The sequence below is a fragment of the Cavia porcellus genome, unplaced genomic scaffold (assembly GCF_034190915.1).
Source record: "Cavia porcellus strain 051 isolate PalLab524CR breed Dunkin Hartley unplaced genomic scaffold, mCavPor4.1 scaffold_20, whole genome shotgun sequence".
NCBI classification, from domain to species: domain Eukaryota; kingdom Metazoa; phylum Chordata; class Mammalia; order Rodentia; family Caviidae; genus Cavia; species Cavia porcellus.
Genome location: NW_026947503.1, coordinates 63,547,303 through 63,570,195, shown reverse-complemented (window position 1 = coordinate 63,570,195; position 22,893 = coordinate 63,547,303). Strand labels below are relative to the sequence as shown.

Genomic DNA, 22,893 nt, shown 5'->3' with positions numbered 1-22,893 from the left:
AGTTAACAGGCTCCTACTTTCACCCTTTCCTGTCCTCTCCTCTCCGTCTCCCCCTTCTGGTCCCCCCTTAGCAAGAAGCCCATTCTCACTGAAGGAATGTGCCCCCTTATAAAGAAGAGGCACAGCTATCCCACAGCAGTCACTTAATGTGGATGATTGCTGTGCATGGGTTACTTCCTGATCTCTTGGAGAGACAATGGGGCAGGATGGAGATGGAGAAATACACCTTGGGGAGACACAGCTTCAGACGAGTGCTGCCTACTCTGGAACTTAAGATCTTAAAATTCAAGAACGTAGCCATGCGTGTGCCTTTGGAATAAACCAGCAACTTGGCACAGATGAAGCACGAAGAGATAGCCGTTGCTACGCCTGTTTTGCAGCAGTGATCAAATATGTAAGCTCCTGTGAAGGTGTTATCTCCTTAATTTCTCTCTCCGCGAGTCTGTTGTTTGTGTACGAGAATGCTATTGATTTTTGAATGTTGACTTTGTATCCAGCTACACTGTTGAATTTGCTTATTAACTCTAGTAGTCTTTTGATGGAATTTTGGGGACTTCTGTGTAGAATATCATGTCATCTGCAAACAATGATAACTTCTTTTCCTATCCTTATCCTCTTATTTCTCTCTCTTGTCTAATTGCTCTGGATTACGGATCGGGTTTCCAGTACTGTATTGAATAGGAGTGGTGATAAGTGATAGTGGACATCCTTGTCTTGTTCCTGATTTTAATGAAAACTTTCAGTTTTTGCCCATTTAGTATGACTCTGGTTGTTGGTTTGTCATAGATGCCTTTTATCAGATTGAGGTAGAGACAGTCTATTGCAATTTTCTGTAGAGTTTTATCATGAGTAAGTGTTGGACTTTATCAGAAGCTTTTTATGCATCTATTGAGATGATTATGTGATTTTTGTCTTTGGCTCTGTTGATGTGGTGTATTATAGTTACTGATTTGCATATGTTGAACCACCCCTGCATTCCTGGGATAAATCCCACTTGATCTTGATGTATAATTTTGATGATTTGCTGCATTCTATTGTTAACTTCCTACTATTCTTTTCAAATTCTGTACCATTTTTATCCTTTTTCTGTTTTACTTTTAAAAAAATAAATAAACGTACAAGCACTGATAGCCTTGACCAGGGCCAGTGATTGATTTTTGCTGGCTTATCACCTCTACCTCCAAACATCCTTTCAGTGGCTTTGGAGAGGAGCTGCTGTCAGTGTGGCTGTAGGCCAGTGGTGTGTGTGTTAGCAAGGTACTTAGGAAAAGCGTAGCTGTGTGATCTCAGCATTCTTGGTGCAGGTCCAGCTGAGAAATCTGTGATACCTGTGATACCTGGGCCTCCATCCTCCCCTCAGATGTTCGTTTGACTGGTGGGAGTGGAACCCAGGCACTGTTCTATGGATTCTCCACGCTCCTGTGCTTAGTCCTAAGGAAAACAGAGCCCGGATGCCACTGGTCTAGTGTCCTTCCTCAGCTCCAGCTCCTACTGCTTGGCTGCATCTGCTGAACCGCTGCTTCCACATTATATAAAGCATGGGATGGTTGGCTAGGTGTTTTTCTGAAATATTCAGACATATTGTAAGTAATTATTATCTCTACAGAAAGCTTAGTTACAACCACGGGATAGCCTGCTAGCTTAAAGAGTATTTTAAAGAAGTTTTAAACATAGCTTTTACTACTATTCACCTCCTTTTTGAGGTAACATTTTGTTGATTTTTCTTCTGATAAAAATAATGCTTTTGAAGAATATTGGGAAAAGACAGCTATCCAGAGATGATCACTCTTACCATTTTGACTGATCACTGAAAAACCTTTCCATAGTGAGTCTGGGAGGTGAAAACCCTAGTCTGTCAGTCTGTTTCCATGTTGCTGCTATTGCTGCACTGAAGCACCCGAGGCAGGCTTGTTTTGTAAGGAAAAGAGATGTATTTAACTCACAGTTCTAGGGGTTCCAAGCCCTTGTGCATACAGCAGCTCAGCTCTGGGGAGAACCTCCTGGCATGTGGTACTGTGTTGTGGCAGATTCCATCATGGTGGAGTGTTTGGGGGAAAAATTTTCCATCCCCAAACAGGAAGCCAGAGCGATTCCAGGGTCAGGTTTGCACTTACAGCAGGGTGCTCTTTTGAGAACTCCTAAGGGTCTCACACCTGGGCTCTGCCCTCAAAGGTCCACCCCACCTCCAACACCACTGCACCAAGGACCAAGCTCCCAACACACAAAACCATGGGGGATGAATTTCAACCACAGTCAACCCACAGCCCCAGGCTCACTCTGCAGCCCATCTAGGATTGGTTGTTGGCCTTCTCCAGTGATCTGGCTTCTGGTGACTGCCCACATCTAGTCCCTGAATGACCGTCCTACTCTGGGCACGTAGCCTCATTTACCTCCTCTTCCGTGCCAGGCCAGAGACTGGTGGATGTCAAGGGGCAGCCTGGCTTTCTAATTTTTTACAATATATTAAGCTTTTACCCAGACAAGTTTTCTCTGCTTTCATTTTAGATAGGCAAGTTAAGGGCTTCAAACTAATTTCATTGTGAAAACTCAGTAATTAAAAACATTATCAACACAGGAAGTAAAGGCAGGCTTGCTGTGATTAAACCTTACACACACACACACACACACACACACACACACAGAAGCCCAGAAGAGCCTATAAAAATACTTATGATGAACTATATAGTTCAGCTTTTCAATTTTTCTTCAAGTTTATTTTTGGCTGTAGGGTTTTGAGTTAATCCTCATTGAATTGGAAATAGTTGGATTTGAAATTTGAAAGAGCTATTTATTGGCTTCCTTAGTTGCCCATTGGAGAAAAATGAATATAAATGGAATGTCACACCTGTAGCTATTCATTTCTTGTACATTGTGTTGGAAATTCATTCCTGATAATCAAAACAGGAGCACAGAGCTGCACTGAGGGGCCACCAGTTTACCTACTGAGTCACCGTCAAGACCAAAGAGGACATAGCAGCTGAGCATGTGTCCTAAAACTTCCCTTACAGAGTATTCAAGGCATGATTAGCGAGCCCTTTGCCTGTTCCTGGCTCGGGATAAAGTGCTCCAGATCTGGAGTCCTCTTCCCTCCACCCTCGGAGAACTCAAGGGGCACTGTTTCTAAGCACATCGTTTATATGCCAGTGGCATCCTCTAAGAACGTTCTTTGTCACTGCCATCCGTCATTAACCTGAAGATGAAGTTGATGCGTTATAGTTGAAACAAAGTAATGATACACTTGGCCCCCACCTGTACTGAAGGATGAACACATTAAACTGTTGTTCTGCTGTCACAGTGTAGCAAGGTCCAGGCGTCAGGAGGGCTCCCCGATTTCTCTTTATGAATCATGATCCGTGCTTCCATGACCACTTAATTAGTTGCAGGATATCAAAGACACCATGATAAAGAACTGTAGAAAGACCAAAGTGTATTAATTTGGTTGGGGAAGCATTAAGTAAATCAGACAATATTAGGATTTTAAAAAGTAATTTACCGACTTAGCTTGGTAAGGCGTGCTTATGATCTCAGTATTCTGGGAGGCTGAGGCAAGAAAGTGGAAAATTGGAACCCAGCCTGGCCCACCTAGCAATTTAGTAAGATGTATATCAAAATTTAAAAAAGAAAAGAAAGGCTAGGAATGTAACTCAGTGCACAGGGCCTGGTTTCAATCCAGAGATCTTTCCAGTAAAGATCAAGAAGGAAGCACTGTAGTTGACCAGTCAAGCCATCCTGTGCAGGGGCAGTTGAAAGGTCCTAGCCTGTGTTCATTGGTGTCCAGTGCCGTTGGCCTCAAAGCCACCAAGTGTGGAGGTGTCAGATTGACCTCGATCTGGTTTTACAAGACGTCACTAGAATTGTGACTTGGGGCACATTTAGGTCAAAAGAGGCTGCTCTATTAAGTCATTCATTTAAATATTTATTTACCATCAGTCAGGTGGTCATGATTGCATCATAAGACTTTATAAGAAATATAAACAATAGAATGCCAGGAATTTTCCCATTTATTTGATTTATTCTGAGCTTTAGCTATGCAAGTAACTTTTTCATATTTCTTCATTGATCTGATGAGATGTTATTCACGCAGAGAAAGGCATCAGGGCTCAACACCTGAAACTTTTTTAAAGCCAAGACCCAGGGTGCTTCCTTCCCAGGGTCCCAGGAAGGTCGTCTTTCCCCCTTTGTGTCTTTCTCATGCTTGCTTCTTGTCCGTGTGGTGGCAAGTTCAGGAGGGCTGCAGGAGCTTCCTCATAGGAGCGGACCAGAGAGAAAAAGGCCTGGAGACCAGCTCGTAGAGAAGTTGCCGGGCACAGGTCCTCCGTGCCTGCAGCATTTCAAGCCGGCCACCTTTGAGCTGTGTCTGTCCTCCTCCCTGAGGTGTGGACACCACCCAGGGCCCCAAACCCTGATTCTCAGCCACAGATCCTCAGCTCACAGATGGTCTGTTGCCCCCATAAAGGTAAAAGCAAATCAGAATTTTTAATCGTGACCTTTTCTGTGATTTTTAAAGTCAGTGATTCTGTGAGACAGATCCATTTCCAAAGGAGCCAGCGTGCTCTTCTTCCTGGGCGGGTGGCGGGCGAGGACTGTGCAGCGTCTGTTTCAATTTATTCCTGTGCACTTCACGCTACATTTCTCACAGATGCAGAGTCAGATGTAGGGTAATAGAAAAATATGCTCCTGAAGGAAGGTGCCAGAGTTATCTCTTTGATTTGAAGTTCTTCCCTGCATGGAAATGGGCTGGGAACACAAAGGGAGCAAGCTCCTCTCCTCTCCTCTTTTGCTTTTTCCAAAAGGAGGTAGATGCTCACTGGGGACTCTGAACAGCACAGGTGGACAGTGGCAGCTGGAGCATCCTGAACCTGATGCCTCAGTCTCAGGTCCTCCAACAACCTCGCATTTTAGCTGATTAGGACGGCAGCTCCACTAGTATGAACCCCAGGCCCCCCATCACAGGAAGTTAGGGATCGTTGAGGATCTGGAAGCAGTTGGTACTGTTTGTCTTTTCTCTGAAAGCAACAGTGTTCATCCATTTCTTTGTTTTCCAGGAATTAAATGGCAGCCTGGGCTGGGGATTTAGCTCAGTGGCATAAGTGCCTGCTTGGCAAGCACAAGGTTGTGAGTTCAATCCCCAGCAATAAATACATAAATAAATAAATGGCAGCCTGTGAAAAGAATCCCGAGGCTTCTTGCTAGATTCAAAAAGTCTTTTCTCCAGCAAAGGAGCTAGGGCTGTAATGCTTAAATAAACATTTAAAGATCCGTAAATGGTGAGGAAAATAGTCTTTGAAGCGAAATATAATTTCATAGATGTTTGCCTTTACCGTTTACCTCACGTTAAGGGTTTTAACGTAGCATTGGCAGTGTGGAATTCCAGACGGTCACAGAATACTGTGGCTCAGGCAAACCATTCTGTCCAGACGGAACAAGGAGGCCAGGAGATATTGTGTGTCACCAGTGCACCAATGCGAGTGGCGGGAAGGGCGACAGAAGCTTAGACCTGCATTGCTCCTAAGGGACTGTCCCCATCCGGCGGGGACCCTGTCTGCATCACAAGGGATGTGCCTAAGAGAGCCTAAGGCGGGGTGGTTCTCAGGTGCCACCCCTATTAACTGAAAAGTAATAACATCACAAAAGTTTAGGAGAGATTATTTCTACTGAAGATTCAGTGCGTCTGAGACACTCCCTTTTTCCTCTAGGGAATCATACAGGCAGCACTTGATAAGAGTTCCTTAGAGTTGAGTGAAGAAGCAAATCTGCTGTATTAGAATTCTGCTGTACACGAGGAGGGCATAATGACGGTTTCATGCTTACAAAGAATGACACGGGTAACAGAAAACAGAGTGGTTTATTCACTCATTCCTTCCTGGATGCTTTACTCAGCCCAACAGAAGGGCTGAGTGCTTTACAGTAATGCATCTCATTGATATCTGAAATTCCATTCTGATTTAATTTTTTGCTTAGAAACTCAAGAATACTGTTAAGGGGTTGCCGCTGGCTAGGAGAAATGAACTCTTCGTCAGTTTGGAACTCAATTTCAGGAATACTAATGAATTGCTATAAGCACATCTATCAGGAAACAGAATTCAAACATCCGTGTTAACTCCTGGGGGAGGAAAACCAGGTGTTTTCTGGAAGTTTTCAATCCTAGGAATAACTCTTTAGGCACCTCTGCCGTATACCCAGCAATACATTATAAAATGCCAGGCAAAGTGACAAAATAGGTGACTTGTGGGGAAAACTGCTTGTCCTGGGTGAGAGGTCATGCTTTCTAAGTCTAACCCGGGGCATGGCAGGATTCCTGTGTCGCCAGCTTAGCACCAACAGGACTTTTGTGTAGACCATGTAATAGTTTTAGTAGCACCTATGCAGCTTCCCAATAATAGTAGCAGGTATAGATGTGTTAAAATTTCACCAGGACTTGGACTTCCTACCAGTTTTGTGGTTTAGATCTAAAGTGTGTCCCCTCCCCAAATCTTATGTATTGAGATCTGGAGCCTTGGGGAGGGGATTGGGTTTTGGGCATTCTGTGTTCATCAGTGGGTTTATCTGTGGATGAGTTCATAGCTAAAGGAGCTGATAGGAGCATGGAGGGGTTGTCCCTAGAGCTGGCATCAGGAGGGCATCATTTCTCCTCGGCCCCTCCCATCTCTCTGTGTTTCCTGGCTGCTGTTAGGTGAGCATCTGTCTTCCCTATGTCCTTTTGTCCCAGAGGTGGGAAAGTGGCTAATATACGTGCCAAGCAACCATGGAGGTGCAGGTGCCATTCACCCCTGAGTGAGGCGCTCCATGAGTCTGAAAGCACATTGTCTACTCCAGGCTAAAGCTCTTTATGTGAGTTTGTGACAGATTTGCTTTTCTCTGGAGGCTGGAGCTGTCACTAAACCTGCAGGAACACATCTATCAGAGATGCAGGCAGCCATTGCTTTTGACCAGATTTGATGATTTCGAAAGGTGGTGCTACCAGGGTGGGGCAGCTCCTGACTTTCTCTGACAGAGGTGATGGAGCAACCACTGCACAGGGATGGAGTTTGAAGTGCACTGTTCAATGGCTGGAGCCGCCCTGCCCGGGAGGCCTGGAAGAACCAGGCTGTGTGTTCCCCTCTAGGGACCCTGTGTGCAAGGATACCTGACAGGTGTAAGAGGCTGGCTTTGCCCTCCGCCTCTGTCCACTTCCCCCTCTGAAGCTGCAGTCAGATCCGATCCTCATCAAATGGGTCCCACTCCCTGCATCCCTCCATGGGCCTGGCCCTGGTACGTCCTGTTGCCTGGGCTGTCCCTGGTCTCCCTGTGCCCGCCCTTGCCCCTCCTCTCAAAAGCCAGAGGGATCTTCTAAAACCATCCCTAAGATCTTTCCTCTTCTTAAATTTCTCCATTGCATTTAAAATAAAATCCACCTTCACACATGAGCTTACAGAGACGCATGGGCTCTGACCAAAGATTGATTCTTGGTATTTCAGAAAATCTAGGGAGCTTTCTGTCTTAGTACTCAGCGCCAGTAGGATTTGGAACTATGAATACTGTGTATCTTATTGGGGTGGATACTTATGTAATAATCACCCACACGTGGGCTGGGGACTGAGCTCAGCGGCATAAGTGTTTGCCTTGCAAGCACACAGTCACGAGTTCAATCCCCAGTTACCCCCCCAAATCACCCATCCTATCTATCTATCATCACCTTTCTAATCTTTCAAACTGCATTTATTAATTTTTCTCCTCACCCATAGATTTAAATCCTTTTGAATTTGAGGGGGAAGAAAAAGCTAACAGCTTGCTAAAAATAAGCCAGATTTTTCCAACCTACTGGGTAAGTTTTTCCAACCTTTTTATGTTACTTGAATAATATTTTAGCAACTACATAAAACTTTAGTAGGCTCAACTAGTTCTTGAGACCTGGACTAGCCTGGCTTGTGCAGTAGGAGAAGAGGCTGGCTTTCTTTTCTTACTAGAGTGCTGATGATTGCCTGCCTTTGTGAGTTTGGATATAGTAGGATCAGGTGGCATGTATCTTCACTTACTTTAGGGAACAGAATTTCCTCTAGCCAGTGTTCTGGCTCTCGGGAGGCCTAGAATTTTGGAATTTGAGAGAACAGAAAGGTAAACCAAATTCCTCTGAGGTCACAGAGCAGTGACATCACAGGCCCAGAGCCCAGGCCCCTGGCTAGTCCAGACCCTCTGTCCCGTCTTGATGCCACCCTGTCACAATGCCACCTTGCACGTTAGTGTGTGCCTGAGATCCATTTCATTTTTCTGGAATAGTCTGTGACTTTTACTTTACTTAAGATATAAAATGAATCACTTGAAACTGAAGGCTAGTGATAGCTTTTCCATGAGAAGAGTATTTCCTGTGGAAACCTTTCTTGTCCTGGTAGATTGGTTGCAATTTGTTTCTCTGGGACAGGCCTGGGCCCGGAGTCCAGATCACCCCTAATTATTCTCTGAAAATGCCCATTTCTTAAAGCAGAGAGCTGTGTCCTTTTAGCTTTTTGCATTGGCCTTGGATAGTTTTTAAATTTCTATCACTGAACCCTTGCTGTGCAGTCCGGCTAGGCTGTCTTCTCCATACTGATGGATACTGCTCATCCTCTGAGCATTCACAGTGGTCACTGGTAAAACCATTTTGGCGTTATGATCTCATTGGCATCAAAATTCCAACTTTCTGCTTTTCGTACCATCTTAAAAAGTCACCAGGCCAAAGCCGGGTGTGGTGGCTCACGTCTGTAATCCCAGCACTCAGGAGGCTGAGGCAGGAGGATTGTTGTGAGTTCGAGACCAACCTGGGCTACAAAGTGAGCTCAAGGCCAGCCTGGACTATATAGCAAGACCCTGTCTCAAAAAAAGACAAAAAAAAAAAAAAAGTCACCAGGCCCAGACCTGCTGTATTGGCTTGCTGCACTTAGACTTAATATGGCCAAAAAGCTTATTAAAAAAAAAAAAAAAGAAGAAAGAAAACAAAGTGTCACTATTGTTCCTACCCTAAGTCTCAAACAGTACCTCGACTCTTCATTGCAAACTCTTCTTGAAGGTACTTAATGAGCAGCTCCGAACCCGTTTGTCCTTTGAGCAGCGACTGGCCCTTCCATCACAGTCCCTGGGGCTGCCCAGGTGATCTCTGGGGAGCAGACCCAGTCTATGCAGTGAAGGCACGCAGCCTTGGGGGGCTGGCCTCTCACTCTCACCCTCAACAGCCGCCCCGCACTGCTCAGGTCCCAGCCACAGCAGACCAAGTGCCCTCTCTCAAGTAAGTGTGTGTCTGTGGGCGCTCAGCGGTTCTGCTTTTCCTTGAGTGGTGGGCAGGCCCCGGCCTGAACTTGCTTCTGACTTTTTAAGCACAACTCAAGGCATAAAATGGGTGGGAGCTGGGACTGAGGAGAAAGGCAGGGTTCTGAGCGGAGCACAGATAACTGGAGTCCACCTCTTGGAGTGGGGAAAATGAAAAGCAGGGCATGGGCTGGGGGCGATTGGAGGAGCACGGATTTGGATGAAAAGATGTTTGGTTCTAGGCGACTCTGAGATAGATACCCAGGGAGCCCTGGGAACCAAAGTAGAGGAGGTTCCCAAGGAAGAAGGCTTGATGAGTGAGAAGATTGCCCAGTGACTGCCAGATTCGGGCAGTGGAGGACGGCAGGGCAGATGGAAGCAAGAGTGGACTGTCTTGGTTCTTGGTGGAGGAAGAAGGAAAATCGGGCATCTCACACTCAGGGAGAGTTGAGAGAACTGACCTTTGGGTCCGCTTGATTCCTGGGGAAGCCACTGGTGGCCCTAGCAAGGTCTACAAGAAAAATGGGGAATATTCTGAAGAACTAGTAAGATGGAGGATGTCCAGACAGAACAAGATGACTCTAGAAGCTTGGCTGTCAAGGAAGCGAGAGGGCTGGGTGGGCTTGGATGGCACATGGCATGCGAACCCATTCTCATTTTGTTTTGTTTCGTTTTGTGTCAGGTAGACATCTTGGGGCATTTCAGATATGCAAATGAAAAGAATCCAGTGGAAGGCGTAGGGATTTTTCTGTCTTATGTGTGATGGTTTTTAGAAGACTGGTAAATAGTGTTTTCGTAGTTTTAGGTTCATCTGATGAACTTCTACAGACCTCCTTGTTCCTCCTCTATTAATTTATAGTCAAAATATAAAAGGGGGAAGTCAATTTTTAAAGTGTATCTGTTCCCATGTCCTTGTAGGCAGGTAAATGGTATGAAGGTATTCTTTTATGAATTGTTCTGTCATTCCATAAGAAAGCTATCAATGACAAAAATGTGTAATAAGCACCTTATTTCACTAGGTCTTCAGTTTACATCTTCTAATAAAAGTCCACTGAACTTTTACCTCAGCAAGAGAGGTAAATCTGAGTACAGAAATTCATGTAGGCATCATTTAGTCAGGAGGTAAGGAGCACTTTGTGATGCTGTTTCTGGAAGTGGAGAAGGTAAATACAAATTGAGGTGTATTGTTTTGGCTTTTTCTTCCTCCTTTGGAATAAAAATTTAGGGCTGAAAGGGAACACAGCTTGAAATGCATGCCAGTGACCAGCATTTTATGAGCAAATTGGATTGGGAATTGTGCATCTGATTTCATTAGCACCTGCGAAAAGCCCTCTTTGAAGCTGCTTACCATTTCTCTGGGTAGTCATTTAATAAATGTATTCCTGAAGAGGCAAATTGAAATACAACTGATGTTTCTTTAAAAGTAAGGCATTCCTCTTGCATCAGGCTGGCAGACTTAGGGACAGCCTCCCCTCCCTAGGATTTGGGGTTTACAGGAACTGGACCATTTTAGCCTAAGCACATCATAAACAGTAGGGTAAATTTAAAGCTCAGAGGGCACAGGTTTAAATCAAAGCTCAGCATTTTGTGTTGCTGTTTGAGATTGTAATTTGCTTCTAATAACCCAAATAATCAGCTATGAATTAGGTCAAGGTAAACGAATCCAAAGATAAGGGAACCTGGGAAATAGTCCTTGGTGAGTTCAAAAGGAAAAGGTGTGATTCTGAATGGCAAGAGTCGGCCAAAAAAGCAAGGGATGAATATAAGCAAAACAAAAACCAAAGCAATGTGAATATCCTGAAGACCTAGTTTAGAAAATATTTTAGCATTTAGGTACTGGTGAAGGATCACACTTATAAAGTCAGTGAAATGAGTTAAAATTAGAAATGCTACATTTAGGTGTTCAGTTTTAATCATTTGCCATGTAAAGCATCAGTTTGTTGCTTGCTTGTATTGGCACATAGGTAGGGGAGTATTAACGATTTTTAAATTGAATTTTCTGATCTAGACCATTGATACTGGTTTATATTTCTTTGGTACAATATGAACTTATGACCTTGCAGATACATGGAATTGGATATCGATTCTAGTGAGATTCAAGAATTAAAAAGCCTTCCATTTTAAAGGATCGTTGCTTTATAGTCTCTCAGTAGTCATGAAAGTTTTTAAAAAACATTTATCAAAGATAGCAATAATTTTCATTTATTATATTACTCCTAGAGCAAAAAGCAATATGCCAAAGAAATATCTGGCAAGGGCGTAGGGTTATATTTTGGTGATTGACGTTCTGTGATTCATATGGTGTTATGACAGGTAAGGCATTATGAAGAATGTTCATAGGTAAAATTAATGGTAGGTTATTTTATTATTGAATAGCTGATAGGTGGGTGTTGGACTCCATCCATTTTGCGTTTTCCATCTGTGTGTAGCTGGCTTTCTGTCTTGGAATTAAAGACAAAGGCAAGTGCAAAATGGTTTCATGACTAGAATAACAACATCAACGTCAAGATTGGGACTCCTTTATTCATTTCTGCCTTTTATCTAATGTTTCTTAGGTCCTGGGACTAAGTGTGCTTTAGAGAGATGTCTGTTTTAATTCGGTAACATTTTAACTTAAAGTTTAGATACATACTCATAGAAGGTGTAGCTCTGTCAACTACATTTTTTAAAAACATGTGTTTCAAGAGTAATAAAGTACTTTCAAGAAGCTATGAAAGGGGTGGCAGATTCATTGGCTCAGATGGGAAGATCTTAGGGTTTCTCCTCTACCCACCCCTGTCCATCCTGGGCATCTATCACTGCATTGGCAGGGAGGGACCTTTGTCACCTCGCTTTTGACCAGAGACTCTTGTTTCATAGAAAAAGAAGCAGGAGACTAAAATAATTATTATTCACCCAACTTCATACATGAGACCTATTTTCTGCTAGTTATTTTCATGTATTATGCTCATAAATTACCTACATAGATTTTGGATGAAATAAATGGAAACATTTAGAGTTTGAAATAAGATTCTAGCTTTTTATTTCTGTAACTGTTTTGACATCTGGTTATTAAATTACATCTGCGATTTTGCTGAACCATTCATAATAGTAGTAACAGAGAATCGTGACAAGATATTCATAAAACATAGTAAGAAGACCTTGATAATATCCTAAATCATTTGAATGATAAAATAATTTATATGCAAGAACTGCCTGGCTGTAGGGAAAAAGTGAGCATTTTTTAAAAAATGTTTTTTCTAGTAGTCATTTATGTTTTACTTTTTATACTCATAATTTAATGACTTATTTTAATAGAGATCCTAGGTGAAACATCACCTTTTCTTTTTAATTTTTTTTAAGACTTTCATTTTACTGGTAAACGTATTAGACTGAAAAGACCAATAGCATTTTCATTGGACTGAGTTAGTATTAATTATGTTCTGATTTTTCAATTGGATAGGTAGTCATGTTACCTTTTCATATTACGTATACCTTTGCATATGTATATTATACTACATGCATATGCATGTGTACTTGTACTATTTGTATAAATTTCTACCTTTTAGGTCTTCAGACATTTTTAAATTGATGTTCTTGGCTATAAAACAGAAATACCTATTTTTTACACACTTAAGAGATTGTTACAAAGTTAAAACTGTGAAAGAGATACTGCACTTTTAAATGCAAATGTATAATAACAAATGAGGTTGGCTTTGCAATGTATTCATCAAACAGTTACAGAGATTTTCCTGTACTGTGTTGGTCTTGGGTATATTGGGGTATAAACAGACATGGTTTTCACCCTGGGATATAGGCAGCGGGTCAGATGAACAGGGGGGATATCACAAAATCTGACAGTCACAGGAAGGAAAGCTGAAGAGCTGTGTGGCCAGGGCAGGGCTCTGGGCAGCCCTTGGAGGAGTGTGGAGCCTGCTGCTTAAGAGCAGAGGGAACAGCTCTGTCACCCCCTCTCACAGACCTGGAGGCGGAGACTGGTGTGGTTTAGGCCCTGGATGGAGACACTGGTGCTGGAGCTTGGGAGCAGGGCCTCAGGGCGGGACTCACTCCTGGAGGCTGCAGGAGGGTAGGGCGGGATCTTACTCCAAGTGCATTGGGAAGCTGCTGGAGGAAAGTAAGAAAAAGGAGAAAGCTGGGTGATGTCTGGCTTGACGGGACACTGCCAGTGACTGCATGAGGGTGGTGCAGAGACAAGGGCCAGGCTTGGGGAAAAGTCTCCAGGGCTTTGGGGGCCGGGGAGCCTTAACTGGATGCCCGAAACCAGGGTCTGAACTAGGGAGAAGACAGGTGGCCACAGTGTCTCAGGATTGGGACCCCAGGAGAGTGTGTGAGGGGAGACAAGAGGAAAAGAAGAGAGGCCGGCCCAGACCGGATTTTCTGCAGTTTGACAGCCAGTAGAGGATGGGTGGAGGAGGAGTGTGTAAAATATGAAAGGTGGTTAAAACATATGGCGAATGTTTAAATTTTTAAAAAACTATAATAAAAAAACACGTTGCCATGAATTCCCCTCAGAGCCCTCCTCTTGCCTTGAACACCTCATCGCAGCATCCCGGCCTTCTTCCGCAGCAGTTCGGGAAGTCTTCTTTCATGAGGGTCTTTCTGAGGGATGATAAGGAAGAAAAGCCAAAAAACAGTGAATGCCGCTGCCAGGCTCCACCTGTGGAAAGCCAGGCTGCTGAAATCCTGCGTGCATCCTCACATGCGTGCATCCTAACCGGCCCTGTGTGACTTCTGGCCCTTCCCCAAAGTCAGAATGACCAGGAAAGGGAAGCACTTTGAGCTGATTCAGAGCATCAAGTGCAGTAAATCAGTCACTCAGGATGGCTTCCAGGACTGCTTCAGGACACGCAAAAGCACAGGGCGTTAGGTGTGTTCACAGGGATGGCTTTGAGGGGTGTCCACGGCCGTGTGACTTTCACTGGAGCAGTTTCCTCACAATGTGAACATGGACCATACTTTCTGAATGAGAAGGAGTGACGGGAGAGCTTGGCAGCCAGCTGGCGAGTGAGGTGTGTTCTGAATCCCAGGCAGGGAAGGAGGTGAGCTGACGGCACACTCTCATACCTGAGCTGAGCTATCTGGGCGTCTAAGGACAGAAAGGTGGGGGTGACATGTGTTGAGCTGGCATGCGGAGTTGGCCTCACAGAGTCGGGGATGGCAGAGAAGTGAGGAAGATATTAGGGTCCACCATCTTTTCAGTGTCTTTTTTAAAATTTTTATTTAAAGAAAGACTAAACAAAACAGAAAATGGGTAGAAATAATACATACGTTCAGAAAAAAAATAAACAGTAAGAAATCACTAGTTAATATTTACATACTGTCCTTTTACAAATAGTTGTTCGAGATACAAAAGTGGAACATATAACGTGGGAATTCAAACAGCGAGACTGCAAACAGTTCTGTTCAACTATCCAACAAAAACTTAGAAATATGGTTATTAATCCTATATACTTAAATATACATGCAGTTATCCATATCTTCAATTATGTTGAGATTGAACAAACCCAAGCAGTCTAATATCACTCTGAACAAAGAATAATACTATTCTGGGTGTCACATTATGACACTCCAGGATCAGCACTGGGTACTTTAGTGTGTCTTTTTTTCATAGAACCTGTTCATTTCGTCATATGTCATAAGATCAGTTCTCATAAACTGTTTATAGATTCTACACATGCATGAGTCTTGACATGTATTTCTATACTTTCTATATTAGAGGGAGAAACAAAATAAAGCATGACAAAACAAAACATTCCTATAAACATATGAAATGAAAAAGACATACAAGACCATTGTACAAGGAATTCTACCATAGTTCCTGTGTCGTCTCTTGTTATCTTCAATAGAATTGGCTATATCATCAGACATAGTATAATTGAATATATCGGTATATAACAGTATTAATAAAAACATAACTTTGTATACAGTATACAACTTCAAAAGTAGGTAGTTATCAAACCAGAATGTATATTGTAGAGTCTTGTCATCTTTAGTGTAGTTGCCTATACTCTCAGATTTGATACTGTCAATCATATCAGTTTTGAATAAAATTTGTTGATACCAAACAGCGAACAAACAAACCAGATTTAACTAAGATCAGTCATGATAAAACAGTATAAGTCATACAGGGCTTCAGATTAAGTTAATAGGAAATTAAAGATGATTCCTGTGCTATATCCTGATGTTTTGGGGATATTTGTCTGTGCTCTCCAATCTAATGCAAGTAGATAAACTGGGACAGATCTATCAAAAAATCTAAGCAGAGTGGTGCAAGTAATGTGGGTTTTAAATCCTGATGCACTATTAACAATATCTTCTGCAATCTTTTTTAAGATTCTCTCTCCCCTTTCACTTCCCCAGGGTACACTGTGCATTTAAATTGGCTGGGGACAACTTGCTATTTACCTAAGTGGTCCTGAACCTTCTCTCTCCTGGACTTGATCTCTCATTGTACTCCTTTACCTATTAAAGCCTGTCTTTCCAACCTATCCACAAATGCATGTCTAGTTGCCCCTATTACTCTCTGGTTCTCTGTCACATAGAGCAGTGTTTTCTCATATTTGATTTTCAGTCCATGTACTCTTTTTCATGTTAATTATATTTCCTATATATAGCATCTCAGTGGACTCTGCCTCCTGATCTATTCCACGTGTGATTCTTTTTTTAAATTTAGTGTATCAAGGCCATCTATATTAGAGATTATAACCAACCTTCTCTGCTCATTTCTGTTATGCTCTTTTTTTGCCATTAATTGTCTGCTTGTCTTCTTCATTCTATTTTCTGCTCCATTCATTGAGGCCTCTCTGCCACTGTTCCTGGAATCCTAGTACTTTTCTCGCTCTCTAGAATGCCCTGCAGGATTCTCTGTAGAGTTGGATTAGTGGTTGCTAATTTCCCAAGTTCCTCTTTGTCTTGGAAGCATCTTGTTTCTCCATTAATTTCTAGAGACAGTTTATCAAGGTATATCAGTCTGGGCTGGAGGTTATTTTCTTTCTGGGCTTGGAATATTTTGCTCCAGGCTCTTCTTGACTTGATGGTTTGTGTCGAGAAGTCTGCCATGATTCTGATGGGCCTTCCTTTATAGGTTATCTGTTTCTTGTCTCTAACAGCTTTTAATATTCTGGTTTTATATTCAATTTCTGGAATCTTGATTATTATATGCCTGGGTGTAGCTCTGTTTTGGCTGTAGGTGGCTGGAGTTCTGTATGCCTCATACATCAGAATATCATTTCCTTTTCCTATGTTTAGGAAGTTTTCCTTAATTATTTCTGTGAATAGCCTTTGTATTTCCTTTGTTTGTACCCGGCTTCTTCATTCACATTCTTTATTCTCAAGTTGTAGATCCTCTTGTTGTCTTCTAGTCTTTGTATTGTTACTGCTTGTTTCCTTGTTATTTTTAAACATTTTTTCTTTCATAATCACACATTGCAAAACTGTCCTCCAGTTTGGATAATCTATCCTTCGTTTCTTTCAAGCAGATTTGCCATCTTTCCATAGAATTTTTAATTTCCAGTAATCTCTTTGAATCTGCTTCATATATTCTATATTTTGTTTATATTCTTGATCAAATGGTTCTCTCCTTTGTTTGAGTTCCTCCCTTGTTCTGTCTGTGTCTGCTTGAGGATTTCTCAGCATCTCTTTTATTAATCTTACTATATCTTGCTTAACTTGGCAAAATATTTCACTTTTGAACTCATCTATGAGGTCTCAAAGATATCTTTTTATGTCCACTGGTGCCGTGTCTGATATTGCTTGTTTGCTGTTCTCATTCTCCTTTGTATTTACCTGTCCCGGGTCAGTATTCTCAGGGTTGGGACTTGGGGACTTTTTGTTGTTGCTTCCTCTTCCCATCTTTTTTGTTTCTTCCAGGAAGCCCCAGTTTCTTTCTTTGTTGGTTACAATTCTCCTTGAAGCACGCTGGCTAGATGACTCTTCCCACTGCAGGGTGTTAGTGAGTTGCAAACAGGGGCAGCGTAGTCTGGCCCCTTCCCTCCAGATCAGTCAAGCTGCTGAGGCCTGCACTGGGTTAGTGTGTGCTACCACCATAGAGACTTGATTTCAGATAACCTATAGGGTATCAGCCAGGTCACGTGACCCAGGCCTAGCTCACTCCACCAATCCCATTTGGGAAGGGAACAACTGACTGAAGTCACTGCTTCCCCTTGTACTTGCCAGTCCTGTCTGGTCCCAGAATGTCATCCGCTGGGGCCCCCCTTTCTGTGGAATGGCTCCATTCCCATCACTCACCACAGGTGGATGTAGGCTCCCCGCCAGCTCAGCTCTGTGTTCGGCTGGCCGACCCCCGACCTCAGTGTGACTGCATCTTCAGTGAGTTGAAGCAGTGGGACCTCGGATGGCTCGGCAAGTCTCCCGCTGCAGTGGGAGCACTGAATCTTTAGCTATTCCAATAATAGCACCAGGACTGTATGTTTCATTGGTTCTTCTCACATCCGTTTCTTCTTGGGATGAGAGAATTCATCTCCCTCTGTTCGGGGCTCCCCATGCTGTATTATGTTGAATTCTAAGTTGACTGTCTCAGGGAGCCTGTGTAGCCAGCTGTTATCTATCTGCCATCTTTGCCCATTTTCAGTGTCTTACATCTGGTCCTCAGTATGTGGTGGTCTCAACTGAATATTAAAATTGATCATTCCCCTTCCAAAAACTGCAAGGAAATCAATGCTTACTTTCAGGATTTGCATGAGAGTCCAGCATGAAACATAAGAGGAAAGGAAGAAAATATGTTGGTTTTATTTGGGTTGCGCTCTGGCTATGGGTTTGGGCTTGATATTTACCCATGCTGCCGGCCTCTCTCTGCATGCCCAGTTGCTGTATCTGTTAGTCAACAGGAGGAGGAGTGCAGGACTGAGAACAGTATCCTCAGGAGGAAGCACTGAGGTGGCATTGGTTACTGTTGGTGATATCCTGTACCCTTTGAGTCATTAATCTCCTCCTTCTGTGTGTTGCAGGGGAAGAAATAGAATGACGACTTTGCTATCATTACTGATTGTATTTTGCATAGTTCTATATTCTACCACCACGTGTTCTATTCTCTTCCTTACTAACCTCTTGCTTCTGTGATATTTTCACCATAAAATTAGCATGAGAAAGAGACAGTCTATGGCATTTGTTTTTTGAGATGTTTACCAAGCGTACATAAGATGTGACTTAAAATGTCACCATGTATACTTGGCATCGTAGCTGTCTTAATGCCTGGTACAGAAGTCTGCTTCCAGACACAGCACTATGTCTAATAGTAAGGAAAAAAGCAGCAGCAGGAAGTCAGTTCTTATGGAACAAACCTATTTGGTTTTCACATCAGGGCCTGTGAAACCCGAGGCACGAGGCCCCTCCGGACCAGCACATGGCTGGAAGATGGTGCTTGTAAGTTAGGGGCATTCTAGGAGGCAAGGCTAGCTAAGGAAGATACACTGAGAGCTTCGTGAGAGCTCCTTTGGAGATCTGAGTAAACTCATTTGTAGTGTTTAGGAAAGCAGGAGGAAGCCTGAGAGAAGATGAGAATTAATTTTGAAGGGAGAGGAGGAGGGGGTGCTGCCCAGTGGAGGTGCCCAGCGCTTGCCCAGTGGGAGACAGAGCCCCCACCCTGCCAGAAAGCTCTACTGCAGTTATGGTTCCAAATTCAAAAGGAGAAAAAGAGAATTAGGGGAAATCAGATGCAAGAAGCATTGGTTCCCAGAGGAATCCATAGGTTCAGGAGTGGGAAGATGAGAGGAGGAACAGGAGGGACGTGAGGAATCCATCCATCATTTTTTCTCATGTCCCAGGGATTTATCCATCTGCATGTATGGCAAGTTTACTTTCGTGAAATTAAACACAATTCATTTAATTATTGTGATGTTTTGGAAATGTCGTTTCATAATGATCTGCAGCAGAAACCTAATAGACATCAGGTGTAATCATGACAGCTCGACTTCAGCCGCTGGGTCCCCAGCGAGTCACTGGGTGCTGGGCTCCCCTGGTCCCTAATGGCAGCTGCTGCTGGCTGGTTAGGGCTCTCGCACACGCTCTTGGAAGTCGAGGTCTTTGTACCTGTGACACCAGGCACTGACCTTGTTTTCTGCTTCCAGAACAATCAACCATGACGACCGAATCTGGATCAGACTCAGAATCCAAGCCTGAGCAGGAGGCTGCGCCCCAGGAGGAGGCGGGGGCGCAGGGGGACGCAGTGGTGCAGGGCGAGGAGCCCCCCAGCACGAGCGCGGAGCCCCAGGCACTGGAGCAGTTCGAAGGCGCTGCAGCACACAGCACCCCGGTGCACAGGGAGGTGAGCACCCCAAAGAGGAGGAGGAGGTGGAGGGGCTCCCAGGGCATGTGCCCAGCAGATGTGGATCTCGAGCTGAGGAGCAGCTCAGGGGTCCTGGCCGTCCCAGACAGAGAAAACTGCTGTGATTTTAGGGCATCGCAACCCATGACACTTGGCAGCTTTGCCCGGTCACTCCTTCCTTTGAGGCCTTTAAACTAGCTCCAAAATCTGGGCCAGAGGTGCCTTGGCCTGTCTGGATTCACTGGAAGGGGAGACGGCTTCCTGGCAGCTTTTACTCTGCTTCCGGTCCTGGTTTTCTTTAAATAAGTGTTGGGGATGCTTTTATTTTCCCCAAGCGTCCTCCTGACCCTAGCAGTAACATCTGCTTAGATGATGTTCAAGTGGGTCTCCGCCCCCTGCATGCAGTTTATTTTCAGCTCTATTTTCCATACCTTTCCAGTTGTCAAAAGGACTGGCAGCAGTGGAGCCAGTGCTAAGCATGGGGGAGGCCCCAAACCAGAAAAATTCTGTTTTAAAAATAAAGTTATGGTTTATGCCCAGACTTCCAGTGGGTCCATGTGGAAATTTCTTTGGTCTAAAAACTTCAATCTAGGAATTAGCGTGTTGTAGATTACTAACTTGGATGTGCTGCCAGAACCCGGGGTCCCTGGAATGGTTGATCTCTTAAAGGTTAAAAGTATTTGTGGGGAGCTAGAACTTCTAGGAGATATTAAGAGACATGAAATCCACATAGTAGTGAAAAATCTCTGAAAGTCACGACATGGTGTCATGACCTCCAGTGCTGTGCTTATTGTAACCAGGTTACTTTATTTCTTTTCCCATAGCATCTGCAAGATCTGCCTGTGGGCAGTATTAATAACATTTATTTCTGCTTTATTAATGGTGGCCCTGTTTGATCTCCAGAGTTTTGTGTTGCAATCTGGGGACACCATCCCTGCCTGGCAGACAAACTCTAAAGGTCTGCTGTTGGCATCGTTTTTCTTTTGGCTTTTCTTTTTGTGGCATCATGATGTACTGTTTAATCTTGTTGGTTTTCTTTCACTTAAATTGCGACACTTTTGGCTTTTCTTCATTCTCTTGCCCTTGATTCTAAAAGGAATAAAATCCAAATGAAGGTGCTAAAGAAAGAGACTGCCTGTGTCTGGGCGGCAGTAGGCACACAGTTGGGTGTCTCTGGATGACGAGGCACCTTGAGAAACCCACCGTTGGGCGATTCTGTCAGCTGTGACAGTCACCCATAGGTGCTGACACCTCAATGGTGGGGCCTGCTGCTACACAACTAGATGCCTTACCCACCACTCAGTGTAAACTATAGTGACTTCTCCTAGCACTGCACTGCACAAAACCACATGAGATTAGGTACAAAACAAGAAACAAATGCAATCCAGAGGCAGGATAACCCTGGCCCTATCCCTAAGCATATGAGACTATTGCTTTGGGGACTGATTTATAGCACACTTTCTTAAGTAGCCATTTCTCTAACCTTAAGAAATACAGTCCATTAATACATAAAGCAACAGCATCAGTGTTTATTTTCATTATCAAGGATTATACACTTGACATACATGTATGCATTGTTCTTCTGTACAGCGCACAGCACAGCCACAGATAAGGAGCAGGGCATTGCACTGTGACATTATAATGGCTGTGATGTCGCCAGCACATAAGAATTCTTCAGGTTCATCCCATTATCTTGTGGGACCACCGGCGTTGCATGTGGTTGGTCCAGTGCTGAACCCGAGTGTTGCTGGGTGCTGTGTCACTGTGCTGTGTGTCCTACAGTCAAGTGTCTGAGACCACACAAGGGAAATGCTACTGACCCTCTAAGGGAGAGATGCCTGCCACCCAGGGCAGAGACCGAAGTTGATCCTGGTTCTTCCCAACCTTCACCGGTCACTCTTGGGCTCTCAGGCCTCATGTTGCTCATCTACAAGATGAAGAATGCAGGAAAGATCATTTTTAGGAGTCTTCTGTAGAATTCTGTGCGCATAGGAAAGGAGGCCCGTTGGGCTGCAGGTAAAATGTCCTATGCTTTGGTACACGGTGATTCCTGAAATGCAGGTTTGGCTGAAGTTTTGAGTTCCAGGTCTCTTTAATTTTTGATCTGGAGAGAATTTCCTAGGGTTCAGGGTTCATCTGCAGTGGGAGTAGTGGTACCCACATCCCAGCTGCTAGGAGGGTTATACTGGAATGAGGATTTGCCGAAACGGTTGGTGCTGATGCTTTTTGATTACACTGCATCACGATCTACAACTGACGTGTCAGTGGGGTACTTGGCTCTTCTGGAGCTGGTGAAGTTGCTTTTAACATGTGGTGTTGGAGCCACAGCGGTAGAGTCATCATCCGGACACTCCTAGAAATGAGACTCATCCTATGATGTGATTTAAATTGCTCTGGAGTTGACATTTCAGTAACCCTTACTCTAGAACAGACTCTTATTTAGTATAAGAAAGAAATTTCATGGTTCTGAATGCATAGAAAAAGTTGACTTCAGTTAAAATTTAAGTAAAATATAGCTTCAATTGACCTTGCCTGTAAAGAGGTGACTAAATGTGCTTAAATCTTATATAACTTGCAATGCATCTACGAACAGGCATTATGGTTATTGATCTGTAAGTCCAAGGTTACCAGACCTCTCCTTAATCTACCTCAAGGGCAGCCTTAATCATAGTTCAGTTGATTTCTTCTAGCTCTTATTTTAATGGCTTGATACAGAAAGAGTGCTGGTCGGAAAGGTCGGGCCAAGTTCCCAGGACAGGTTTTCTTTCATTTATTGGCTTGCTTTCACTGAAGCTTGCTTTCCCACCTATACCGGTTTTTGGTTACTCAGTTTTCTCTTGGTTTGCTCTCGTAAGCACAGCAGATTGGTCTTTTATTCATAAGAACCTCCCAAGTCATTATCTAGAGTTCCTGGGTGTGGTAGTGGAGGAAAGAACCGTGAGAGCCTGTGGATGGAAGTGGAACAAGCAGAAATGTATAACTGAAATCCAAAATGAATACACCAAATAAGACTTTGTTTTATAAAGTTGCAGTGACTAGTAGAAAAGAATAGCTGAAATAATAAACCATGAGTACTGTCTTTACTTAAAAGCCCAGGAATCTTTTAGCACCAGGTGGATAGTGTGCTGTGGTCTAGGAATAAATGTCGTGTTTCTTCTGATTTAGTGTGTCTCGCTGTGGACTGTCGGTGCCTATTTTCACACGAGCAGGAAAGGTAGTCCGGCCATGGGGGATTTACAGTAGGAGTCCTGGAGACTGGTCCAGAGGGGCCTCTGAAGTTTTGAGTTTGCGCTGGACCAGGCTCTTGAAATTCAAAAGCAGATTAAAGCTTTTGGACAGATCTGATCTGTTCT

At 43.6% G+C, this 22,893-nt stretch overlaps 1 protein-coding gene across 34 annotated transcripts in view; it reads left to right on the top strand.

Annotated features, from left to right (window-relative positions):
* Epb41l3 (erythrocyte membrane protein band 4.1 like 3) overlaps positions 1-22,893 on the top strand; it is a 229,227-nt gene that overhangs the window by 119,222 nt on the left and 87,112 nt on the right. For 33 of the 34 annotated variants that reach the window (XM_063231919.1, XM_063231930.1, XM_063231921.1 and 30 more), the window contains exon 2: positions 19,344-19,540. In XM_063231919.1, coding sequence (XP_063087989.1) covers positions 19,344-19,540 — 197 coding nt within the window. The remainder of the gene's footprint in view (positions 1-19,343; positions 19,541-22,893) is intronic. The other variant, XM_063231935.1, reaches the window with a different exon arrangement.